Source organism: Eleutherodactylus coqui, chromosome 13 (assembly GCF_035609145.1).
Source record: "Eleutherodactylus coqui strain aEleCoq1 chromosome 13, aEleCoq1.hap1, whole genome shotgun sequence".
In the NCBI taxonomy this organism is placed as follows: Eukaryota; Metazoa; Chordata; class Amphibia; order Anura; family Eleutherodactylidae; genus Eleutherodactylus; species Eleutherodactylus coqui.
Genome location: NC_089849.1, coordinates 675,794 through 688,411, shown reverse-complemented (window position 1 = coordinate 688,411; position 12,618 = coordinate 675,794). Strand labels below are relative to the sequence as shown.

At 50.5% G+C, this 12,618-nt stretch overlaps 1 protein-coding gene across 3 annotated transcripts in view; it reads left to right on the top strand.

Moving 5' to 3' along the window:
- The window catches only part of SLC9A8 (solute carrier family 9 member A8), a 56,735-nt gene that overhangs the window by 22,488 nt on the left and 21,629 nt on the right, over positions 1-12,618 (top strand). For 2 of the 3 annotated variants that reach the window (XM_066586795.1, XM_066586794.1), the window contains exons 7-13: positions 1,035-1,069; positions 2,015-2,158; positions 9,774-9,914; positions 10,507-10,610; positions 10,695-10,811; positions 10,891-10,973; positions 11,055-11,166. In XM_066586795.1, the coding sequence (XP_066442892.1) occupies positions 1,035-1,069; positions 2,015-2,158; positions 9,774-9,914; positions 10,507-10,610; positions 10,695-10,811; positions 10,891-10,973; positions 11,055-11,166 (736 nt within the window). Of the gene's footprint in view, positions 1-1,034; positions 1,070-2,014; positions 2,159-9,773; positions 9,915-10,506; positions 10,611-10,694; positions 10,812-10,890; positions 10,974-11,054; positions 11,167-11,603; positions 11,684-12,618 lie in introns of all 3 variants that reach the window. The other variant, XM_066586796.1, reaches the window with a different exon arrangement.

The following is a 12,618-nucleotide window of genomic DNA, read 5'->3' as shown; positions in this document are numbered from 1 at the left end:
CAATCATCTATTATACCCAGAGCTGTAACAAGGGGGCGCTCTAATAACTATGTATAATACATCAGGGGTCAGTACAGAGATCTCTCCCATCATCTATTATACCCAGAGCTGTAACAAGGGGGCGCTCTAATAACTATGTATAATATATCAGGGGTCAGTACAGAGATCTCTCCATCATCTATTATACCCAGGACTGTAACAAGGGGGCGCTCTAATAACTATGTATAATATATCAGGGGTCAGTACAGAGATCTCTCCCATCATCTATTATATCCAGGACTGTAACAAGGGGGCGCTGTAATAACTATGTATAATATATCAGGGGTCAGTACAGAGATCTCTCCCATCCTATATTATACCCAGGACTGTAACAAGGGGGCGCTCTAATAACTATGTATAGATATATCAGGGGTCAGTACAGAGATCTCTCCCATCATCTATTATACCCAGGACTGTAACAAGGGGGCGCTCTAATAACTATGTATAGATATATCAGGGGTCAGTACAGAGATCTCTCCCATCATCTATTATACCCAGGACTGTAACAGGGGGGGCGCTCTCTACGTCTGTCTAGAGGTTAGAAGGTTTCTACAACATAGAAGGGGTTCTTTACTGTAAGAGCAGTGATCCTGTGGACCTCTCTCCTGAGGACGCGGTGATGGTGATATAAGAGGTTCTGGGCGTCTGTCTTGAGTGTTACAATATTATGTTATATCGCTGGTTACGCAGGAGGGTCGGTGATCCGGGGATTATCCTGATACCAGATTGAAGGAATTTTTTTACCTTGTATCTGGAAAATTGGCTTCTATCTTAGTGTTTGTTTTTTTTTTATTGTTTTTTGCCTTCCTCTGGATCAACATTGGGGGTAATAGACTGAACTGGAAGCATGGGGGGGCTTTTATTCTTAGCCTTCTATAGCGGTACTAGTGGCGGCGCGCTGGTGACCTTTTGTGGCGGCGCCCTCCTTGTGTGCGGTTAGTGTGGCAGACCAGCAGACTTTCCCTTTTAACGTTTTGCGTCCCTCTCTTCTGCAGGCAGACGTCATTTACAAGCTGACGATGACGGACAGGTAATTGTTTCCTCATACAGGTGATGCAGCTCTTAGGTCTTATGTCCTCGGGGAAAATCGGGCCCGCTACGGATTCTTCATGGGTCCCTCCTGCCCCGCGGACATGAGGCATTAAAATAAGAATTAACTCACCCGCAGCGGGCCGGGCACTTCTTCTCTTCCTCACGGCCGGATTTTCTTTCTTCGGCCGGCGGATGAACTTGGCATGCGCTGGGCACATCCGCCGAGCCGAAGCAAGAAAGATCCGTCCGTGAGGAAGAGAAGAGGTGCCCGGCCCGCTGCGGGTGAGTTATTCTTACTTTAGGTCTCCCGCGGATCCGGACGGCTTCCATAGGCTTCAATAGAAGCCCGCGGGAGCCGTCCCCGTGGGAGACCTGCACGAAAATGGAGCATGTCGCGTGTTTTTTTTTTTTTTTACATGCTCCATTTTTTTAAATTCACCTTTATTGACCATCCGCGGGTATTTATCTACCAATGCATCCCTATGGGGTGCGGATCTGCAGGCGGGAGAAGAGTTAAACAATCCGCTGCGGACATGAGGCCTTAAGGAGTTAATGGGATGCAGGACGTTATCGATAATTGTGTGCATCACGGACAAGCTCGTGGCGGTGACGTGGTAACCTTTCTAGTTGTTGCTCCTGATGGACAGTGGCCTGACGCCATCTACCAACCTGGGCCCTTGGTGCTGGAATGTAACATCTCCACCCCACCATACACTAGGCGAGTCCTTCCACTGACCGGCCCCTTATAGCGGGGTATTAGATTAGTAGACTATCACTATATACCACGTGGGGAGGGGGCGTGGGTTCCGGGTCACTCCTCATGCTATAGGTGGTCTTCTTACTGTATACACCATAGTGTAACTCCTCGTAAAGGGGTCTCGTCCTACAGTATGAGCGGTCACCTAAGGGGACACTAACTGCTACCCTCCCTTTCCCCCAACAGCTTTGCTTTTGGTTCATTGATCTCCGCCGTGGATCCTGTTGCAACAATCGCCATTTTTAACGCTCTGAACGTGGATCCTGTGCTGAACATGCTGGTGTTCGGAGAGAGTATCCTGAATGACGCCGTCTCCATTGTCCTGACCAAGTAGGTGATGGCTGATCTGCAGGGCCCAAGATGGGTCTATTCACACCACAGCCTGACCATTGTCTGCTCCACGGCCTCCACTCCTCATGCAGTCATACACTCCCCCTCAGGCGCGGTTTCCTTAGCTCCTCTTCATACACTCCTCCTCTTTCGTCTTCTTCATACACTCCTCCTCTTTCGTCTTCTTCATACACTCCTCCTCTTTCGTCTTCTTCATACACTCCTCCTCTTTCGTCTTCTTCATACACTCCTCCTCTTTCGTCTTCTTCATACACTCCTCCTCTTTCGTCTTCTTCATACACTTCTCCTCTTTCGTCTTCTTCATACACTCCTCCTCTTTCGTCTTCTTCATACACTCCTCCTCTTTCGTCTTCTTCATACACTCCCCCTCATGCGCGGTTTCCTTAGCTCCTCTTCATACACTCCTCCTTTTTCGTCTTCTTCATACACTCCCCCTCTTGCGCGGTTTCCTTAGCTCCTCTTCATACACTCCCCCTCATGCGCGGTTTCCTTAGCTCCTCTTCATACACTTCTCCTCTTTCGTCTTCTTCATACACTCCCCCTCATGCGCGGTTTCCTTAGCTCCTCTTCATACACTCCTCCTCTTTCGCTCCTCTTCATACACTTCCTTCCTACCTCCCGCGCCGCCTCATACATGCTTCGTTCTTTTTGTTTGTTTTCCCCCTTGTGTCTTGTCTCGTTGGCAGCACAGCAGAAGGATTGGGCGGAGGCCACGTATCTGATGTGAATGGGTGGCAGACCTTCCTCCAGGCTTTGACTTGCTTCCCCTCAAGCGCCGTCTCTTTAGCTCTATTTCATATACCCCCCCATGTGCCGTCTCTTTCGCTCTTCTTGATACACCCCACCTCATGCGCCGTCTCTTTCGCTCTGCTTCACGCGCTCCCTCCTCGTGCGCCGTCTCTTTTGCTCTTCTTCACACGCTCCCTCCTCGTGCGCCGTCTCTTTTGCTCTTCTTCACACACTCCCTCCTCGTGCGCCATCTCTTTTGCTCTTCTTCACGCGCTCCCTCCTCGTGCGCCGTCTCTTTTGCTCTGCTTCACGCGCTCCCTCCTCGTGCGCCGTCTTTCGCTCTGCTTCACGCGCTCCCTCCTCGTGCGCCGTCTTTCGCTCTGCTTCACGCGCTCCCTCCTCGTGCGCCGTCTTTCGCTCTGCTTCACGCGCTCCCTCCTCGTGCGCCGTCTTTCGCTCTGCTTCACGCGCTCCCTCCTCGTGCGCCGTCTTTCGCTCTGCTTCACGCGCTCCCTCCTCGTGCGCCGTCTCTTTTGCTCTGCTTCACGCGCTCCCTCCTCGTGCGCCGTCTCTTTCGCTGCTCTGCTTCACGCGCTCCCTCCTCGTGCGCCGTCTCTTTTGCTCTGCTTCACGCGCTCCCTCCTCGTGCGCCGTCTCTTTTGCTCTTCTTCACACGCTCCCTCCTCGTGCGCCGTCTCTTTTGCTCTTCTTCACACACTCCCTCCTCGTGCGCCATCTCTTTTGCTCTTCTTCACGCGCTCCCTCCTCGTGCGCCGTCTCTTTTGCTCTGCTTCACGCGCTCCCTCCTCGTGCGCCGTCTTTCGCTCTGCTTCACGCGCTCCCTCCTCGTGCGCCGTCTTTCGCTCTGCTTCACGCGCTCCCTCCTCGTGCGCCGTCTCTTTTGCTCTGCTTCACGCGCTCCCTCCTCGTGCGCCGTCTCTTTCGCTGCTCTGCTTCACGCGCTCCCTCCTCGTGCGCCGTCTCTTTTGCTCTGCTTCACGCGCTCCCTCCTCGTGCGCCGTCTCTTTTGCTCTTCTTCACACGCTCCCTCCTCGTGCGCCGTCTCTTTTGCTCTTCTTCACACGCTCCCTCCTCGTGCGCCGTCTCTTTTGCTCTTCTTCACACGCTCCCTCCTCGTGCGCCGTCTCTTTTGCTCTTCTTCACACGCTCCCTCCTCGTGCGCCGTCTCTTTTGCTCTTCTTCACACGCTCCCTCCTCGTGCGCCGTCTCTTTTGCTCTTCTTCACACGCTCCCTCCTCGTGCGCCGTCTCTTTTGCTCTTCTTCACACGCTCCCTCCTCGTGCGCCGTCTCTTTTGCTCTTCTTCACACGCTCCCTCCTCGTGCGCCGTCTCTTTTGCTCTTCTTCACACGCTCCCTCCTCGTGCGCCGTCTCTTTCGCTGCTCTTCTTCACGCGCTCCCTCCTCGTGCGCCGTCTCTTTTGCTCTGCTTCACGCGCTCCCTCCTTGTGCGCCGTCTCTTTTGCTCTGCTTCACGCGCTCCCTCCTCGTGCGCCGTCTCTTTTGCTCTTCTTCACACGCTCCCTCCTCGTGCGCCGTCTCTTTTGCTCTTCTTCACACGCTCCCTCCTCGTGCGCCGTCTCTTTTGCTCTTCTTCACACGCTCCCTCCTCGTGCGCCGTCTCTTTTGCTCTTCTTCACACGCTCCCTCCTCGTGCGCCGTCTCTTTCGCTGCTCTTCTTCACGCGCTCCCTCCTCGCCTACTCCAACAGAGCGTTCAGGACCTACTATATCAAACGCAGTATCCTTTGTACCTCAGAACGAAGAGACCCGGGGCCACTACTCCAGACTCTTCCTGATAAGGAAAGTCACGCATGATAATAAACTTGGAGCCCCTGAACGCCTTCATCAAATACCGGAAATTCAAGAAACAGCAGCACTCACCACAACCCATAAGGGAGCGAAAGGGGAATTCCCCAAAAGCGTATACTGCAAGCCTGTGCAGGGATTGAATCCAAGTCCCATAGAGGTACAGCAAAATGAAACAAAACAGGCAGCAGGTTTTTGGTGCAAAAAGCAGACTTTATGCCTCCATAGGAATGCTTAGATGGTTACTGTATCGCCCCATAAAACATTTAATGGGTAACCATCTAAGCATTCCTATGGAGGCATAAAGTCTGCTTTTTGCACCAAAAATCTGCTGCCTGTTTTTTGTTTCATTTTGCTGGGACAGAAGACAGTCCTCCTTAAGAACAAAGATGCGCATCCAGAACTCGGTGACAATATCTCTGCGTAGGTGGACATCCCCAGTGAACCTGCGAAGGGGAGTCCACTGGATACAGAACCCAGCCACACATGTCACAACAGACGCAAGTGCCTGGGGGTGGTGGGGAGCGCATGTGGGAGACCAACTTCTACAAGGTCCCTGGCCACAGGAGGTAAAAGGTCAATCCTCAAATTACAGAGAACTCCAGGCGGTTTGGAAGGCCCTCCAACAGCTGGGAGACTCGGTAAGAAATCAGCACATAAAGATCCTGTCAGACAACACCACGGCGGTTGCCCACATTCGGCGCCAGGGGGGCACAAGGTCACCAGCCCTACAGGGCATCTCGCAGAAAATCTTCCGCTGGGCAGAGGGCCGAATCCTCTCAATTTTGACAACACATTTAAAAGGAGTGCTGAACCAGAGGGCAGATTTCCTCAGCAGAAGACGTATAGACCCAGGAGAGTGGTCTGTATCTCAGGAGGCATTCAGAATCCTGACGGACAGGTGGGGACCCCCACAACTAGATCTATTTGCAACCAGGGAGAACACCAAGGTGAAGAACTTCTTCTCCCTCAGACCAGGGGACCAGCCAACAGCGGTAGATGCCCTGAGCCAGGATTAGAAGGGAAAAAAGCTTGTGTATGCCTTTCCTCCAATACCGTTGATTCCAAGAGTGTTGCAATACTTCAGATCACAGATATGCACACTGATTCTGGTGGCCCCCTTCTGGCCAAAGAGAAGCTGGTTCGGTCTTCTAAAAACTCTGAGCATCCAGGACCCAGTCGTCTTCCCTGCCCAGGCGGATCTACTGACACAGGGGCCTCGGAGCTACCCGAATATAGACAAACTGCACCTAACAGCCTGGATCTTGAGGGATCCACACTGAGAGGAAGAGGGTTCTCTGAGAAAGTAGTTGGGACCCTAAAGTCAAGTAGGAAGAGAACAACCAACCTTCTCTATCAAAAGGTCTGGAAGAAGTTTATCTCATGGAGACAGGGAAGAGATTCCCCGGGCTCCTTTCCGGGCATCCCCTTAATCCTGGAGTTCTTGCAGGAGGGCCTGGACTTGTGCCTCTCCCCAAGCACCCTAAGAGTTCAGGTCGCAGCCCTTAGTGCTCTATTTGACACCAAGTTATCAGAGAGCAGGTGGATTAGTAGATTCCTGACAGCAGCAGTTAGGTTACGGCCTAGGCCCACAAATATATTTCCGGACTGGAATCTAAATTGGGTCCTGAAGGCGATGTCAGCAGAACCCTTCGAACTGATCGAGGCGCTGTCAATAAAAATGCTCACGATTAAAACAGTCTTCCTGGTAGCCATTACCTCAGCAAGACGGGTTAGTGAACTACAGGCCCTATCCACCCGCCACCCGTTCCTTAAAATCACCGACACAGTGTTCAAAACAGACTCAGCCTTTATGCTGAGGGTGGTGTCACCCTTCCATAGAGCTCAGAATGTAGTGATCCCCTCGTTCTTCGATAAACCTAAAGACGAGGGAGAAAAAACCCCAAACTGCCTGCATGTCAGGAGAGCGGTCCTGAGCTATATTAACCCCTTAGTGACGGCGCTATCGTAAAACTACGTCCTGCTGTTGGAGGGAGGTAGCGCCGCTATCTCCATCCATACAGTGCGGGCATCAGCTGTTTGTTACAGCTGACACCCGCGGGCAATAGCTGCGTTCGGCCGAACGCGGCTATTAACCCTTTAAATGCCCCGAACGCTGTTTGGGGGTCCCGCACGGCCCCCCCCGCGGTGAGATCGGGGGATCCGTGCAGGTGTCATGGCAGCCGGGGGCCTAATGAATAGCCCCAGGGCTGCCTTAGCAGACTGCCTATCAAGCCATCCATACAGGGTGGCTTGATAGACTGCCTGTAAAAAAGCAGTATGACGTAATGCTATAGCAGGAGCGATCAAAGCGATACTGCAGGAGCGATCAAAGCATCGCATGTTAAAGTCCCCCAGGGGGACTTCAAAGTAAAGTAAGAAGAAAGATCAATAAAGTTTTTTAAATTGTAAAAAAAAAAAAGTTATAAAAGTTTAAATCACCCCCCTTTTGCCATATAAATGACTAAAAAATCTAAATCCTAAAATAAAAATATGTATTTGGTATCGCCACGTCCGTAAAAGTCCGATCTATCAAAGTAGTGCATTATTTTTCCTGCACGGTGAACGTCGTCTGAAAAAAAAAATAAATAAAGAATGCCAGAAATACACTTTTTTAGTTACCCTGTCTCCCAGAAAAAATGCAATAAAAAGCGATCAAAAAGTTGTATGTATTCCAAATTGATACTATCGGAAACTACAGGACGTCCCGCAAAAAATGAGCCCTTGCTCAACTACGTCGATGGAAAAATAAAAGCTATTGCGCGCACAAAATGACCGCAGAAAATAATTGAAAAAAATGAAATATCTTAAAAAAAAAAAATACTAGTACTACAGCAAAAAACAATACTATATAAGTTTGGTATCGTAGCAATCGTACTGACCCATAGAATAAAAATATCAGGACCTTTTTGTTGCAGTTTGTGCGTCGTAGAAACAGGACGCACCGAAATATGGTGGAATGTCGGTTTTTTTTTCCATTTCTCTCCGCTAAGAATTTTTTAAAAGTTTTCAGTACATTATATGGTACAATAAATAGCACTATTGTAAACTACAACTCGTCCTGCAAAAAACAAGCCCTCATACAGCGACGGCGATGGAGAAATAAAGGAGCTACGATTTTATTAAAAGGGAGGAGGAAAAAACAAAAATGGAAAAAAGCAAAAAAGCTCCGTCACTAAGGGGTTAACACCACAAGCCACTGGAGGCGGGACGACAACCTGTTTGTCCAGTTCTTTGGCCCAAACAAAGGGAACAAAGCGGCAAAAAGCTCCATAGGCAGGTGGATCCGCCTGGCCATTACGGAATCCTATAGGGCCCTGGGGAAAGAAGTCCCCTCGGTTCTTAAAGCCCGCTCCACAAGGGCAGTAGCGTCTTCATGGGCCCAGCATAGTTCAGCGTCGGTTGAGCAGATATGTAAGGCCGCAGTTTGGAAGAAGCCGCACACTTTTGTTAAGCATTATAGGGTAAAGGTGCAGCAGGACGAGGACATGACCTTCGGCCGCAAGGTCCTCTCGCCAGCAATCCCACCCCAGATAATTTTTAGTTGGTATGTCCCAAGTGGTGCTGTCGTGGAGACGACTGGGGAAATAGGTGATTACACCTACCCGATAATCGGGTTTCCAAGAGTCTCCACGACAGCACCCGTACATTCTCCGCCCCCCAAAAATAAAATAATGAAGTACTAGGAAAAATTTACAAAATATAATTTTCCTTGGAAAAATCTAGGTTAAAATACCAGTTGGGTAAAGATTTAGGTTAAGCTCCTACCCCGACAATTCCTTAGAAACCCCTGAGGAAGTTGGGCGAGGAGGGAGCTTTTTAACCTCTCGGTGTGCTCCTGTCCAACCAGGAGGAGGCTCTCTCAGGTGGTGCTGTCGTGGAGACTCCTGAAAACCCAGTTATCGGGTAGGTAGAATCACCTATTTCATGCGCCGTCTCTCTAGCTCTTCTTTATCTATCTCCCTTTTCATGCGCCGTCTTTTTTGCTCTTCTTCACATACCCCCCCCACCCATGCACCATCTCTTTTGTTGTTCTTCACATACCCCCCCCTACACACACACACACACACACACACACACACACACACACACACACACACACACACACACTGCTCACGCGCCATCTTTTGCTCTTCCTTATATATATCCCTCCTCATGCGCCGTCTTTTTTGCTCTTCTTCACATACCCCCCCCCCCCCCATGCGCCGTCTCTTTTGTTGTTCTTCACATACCCCCCCCATGCGCCGCCTCTTTTGTTGTTCTTCACATACCCCCCCTACACACACACACACACACACACACACTGCTCACGCGCCGTCTTTTGCTCTTCCTTATATATCTCCCTCCTCATACGCCGTCTCTTTTGTTGTTCTTCACATACCCCCCCCCCCCCATGCGCCGTCTCTTTTGTTGTTCTTCACATACCCCCCCCCCATGCGCCGTCTCTTTTGTTGTTCTTCACATACCCCCCCCCCCCACACACACACACACACACACACACACACACACACACACACACCGCTCACGCGCCGTCTTTTGCTCTTCCTTATAGATCTCCCTCCTCATGCGCCGTCTCTTTTGTTGTTCTTCACATACCCCCCCTACACACACACACACACACACACACACACACACACACTGCTCACGCGCCGTCTTTTGCTCTTCCTTATATATCTCCCTCCTCATACGCCGTCTCTTTTGTTGTTCTTCACATACCCCCCCCCCCCCCATGCGCCGTCTCTTTTGTTGTTCTTCACATACCCCCCCCCCCCCATGCGCCGTCTCTTTTGTTGTTCTTCACATACCCCCCCCCCCCCACACACACACACACACACACACACACACACACACACACCGCTCACGCGCCGTCTTTTGCTCTTCCTTATAGATCTCCCTCCTCATGCGCCGTCTTTTGCTCTTCCTTATATATCCCCCTCCTCATGCGCCGTCTTTTGCTCTTCCTTATATATCCCCCTCCTCATGCGCCGTCTCATACATGGTTTGCTTTTTTCCCCCTTGTGTCTTGTCTCGTTGGCAGCACAGCAGAAGGATTGAACAGAGGCCATGTATCTGATGTGAATGGGTGGCAGACCTTCCTCCAGGCTTTGGCTTACTTCCTGAAGATGTTTTTTGGTTCTGCAGCTCTTGGGACTCTGACCGGTCTTATTTCTGCCTTGGTATCCTCCCTCATGCTTAGTCAATGAGTTCTTTTCAGTGCCCCTCTGCTAGGACCGTGTGTTACATGTTCCCTCCATGTATTTCTTGTATTACGCAGGGTTGCATACAGAATGTGTTGGGGGCACATAGAAACTCCATAGAGGTGGTCTGCTGGACCCCAGGGCTGAGGTCATTCTCCAGTGGGCATCTCTGGGGATGTTGTCCTTGTGGCCCCTGCTTGTAACCCTCAAATATTTGCTTGCAGAACCCAGATAAAATATTTACTGCACCTGCATGAATGGGTGGAGAGGACCTGTTAACCTGGGCCGTTTCACCTCTGAGGCTCCTAGTGTTTGTGGGAGTAGTAGAAGATTCCATGCATTGACTTTAGTTTGCAGATCTCCTCTGCTCTTGGTAATGGAGATTAGCCCCGGAGCCGAGAACCCCACTCTACCTAATCAAATCTAAAAAGAGCCATTGAAAGGCCTGCTGTGTGCCTAGGAGACAGCCGACCCCAGATGTCGTCATAACGGGTCCTCAGCGGAGAGAGCTGCCAGCTGATGTCTGATTATTTTGTTCCTTTGGTGCCCGCTTTCCTTGACTGAACATCATGTGTTGAAACATCTTGATCTGCGCAAGACGCCATCTCTGGAGTTTGGGATGATGATCATATTTGCCTATCTTCCCTATGGATTGTCTGAGGGCATTTCGCTGTCGGGTGAGTGCTGGCAGCCCCCCGTGTGAGATGGTGTAGCCTTGGCCTCGCAGTGAGTTTCCATCTAACCTGTCAGCGTTCTTCCAGGGATCATGGCTATCCTGTTCTCGGGGATCGTGATGTCTCATTACACTCACCACAATCTGTCACCCGTTACTCAGATTCTTATGCAACAGACGCTGCGGACGGTGGCCTTCCTGTGTGGTGAGTCATGGCGCCGCTGCGTTTGGGTGACATTTATGGCATGTTGTGGTTTAACTGGGTCTGTTCTTATCCTTTCCAGAGACCTGCGTCTTTGCGTTCCTCGGCCTGTCAATATTCAGCTTTCCACACAAGTTTGAGATCTCCTTTGTGATCTGGTGTATTGTGAGTACATACGGCACCCAGCTCTAGAATGTGCCCCGTCTGCTGTATCTCCGTGGCCTCACGTGCTCCTCTCTCCTGCAGGTGCTGGTGCTGCTCGGACGTGCTGTTAATATTTTCCCCTTGTCCTATCTGCTCAACTTTTTCCGAGACCACAAGATCACCCCGAAGATGATGTTCATCATGTGGTTCAGCGGTAAGAGTCTACCATTCTATGCTACGCTAGTGAGGGGTTTGGGGGGTCCTATAGCCCGAATTGATGGCTGAACACTGATTGCTGAAGGGCACACCATATATTTTGGTCAGCCATAACATTGCGTTGCTCCCGCTGTGACACGGACTCGCCACACCTCTGAAGTGTCTCAGCAGCAGATGCTGTAGGTTACTCAAAGGAGAAGTTGTCGTCTCCTTCATTTCTGTCCTTTTCCTGAGCAGTTCCTGCAGTGCACCACATCATCCTGCTGAGGGCAAAGCTATCAGGGAATCCCACTGGAGGGGGGCTTGTCTGTACAATTTTTAGGTAGGTGTCACATCCACATGATGCCAGGACCCAAGTACCCACCTGAACATCACACTGCTCCACCAGCTTGTCGGCTCCCCATCCTGATGCTACCGCCATCCATATGATTGCAGGATCCAGATACCCAGCAGAGCATTGTCCATCACACTGTGCCACCAGCTTGTCTTCTCATCCTGTACCATCTCTTGCCCAGGTAAGTGACGCATCGGCCGTCCACATTGTGACACACTATTTATCAGACCAGCCTCCTTCCATTGCTCCATGCTCTAGTTCTGATGCTCAGGTGCCTATCGTAGGCCCTTTAAGTGGTGGACTGGAGTCAAATGGGCACTCTGATCCATCTGCGGGTCACTGTAATCTGCCATCAGCGGCAGCATCACCGTTATCTGTCATTTGCCCTACAATTGCTCCATTATGGGAATTGGACAATACCAGCAGCATTCACCGCCTTGGGTGCCCATCCCCCTGTTGTCACCACGATGTGCTAGAATCAGTATAGATACATATAGTAGGCGCACAGAATGCTAAACAGAAGGCCATCAAATCCGTATCCAAAACAAGCTGCGGCTCTTCCACATGAGAAGACTCAACACATCACGTAGACGAACAGTAGTGTTAATTGACAACACATTCACATAGCGGTCGTGTTCTCACCCCAATCTAGTGCAACCTACCTCCCAAAAAACATACAGGAAGCTACACCTATCACCAAACACCTCATACAGCTGATAGAAGTCTACACGCCAATTAAAATACCAGGTTTTTGTAATGCTAAACAATCTGACAAAAATGGATAATTTCCGCCTCTCCCCTCTGTGTAACCCTTATCTGGACAACGCATGGAGGACCAAAGTCTTTTAAGGTGGAAAAACAAAATCAACAAGACTAAAATCCTGCGGTTGCATAAGTGTTCACACCCCATTATATCTGGGGATGTGGTTGGGTTCAGGATTAGCCAATCACCTGATAGTAGTCAGCACTCCGCAGACATTACTGACAGGGATTCCGGGTCCCCCATATGAAGATCGGTAGGAAGATCATTTGCATATTCCCTGTGCACTCTGGGAAGAGCAAAGAATCGCTACAAGCAGGAAGATTGCTGGGATTGGCACTGGTCTAGCTGCTTGG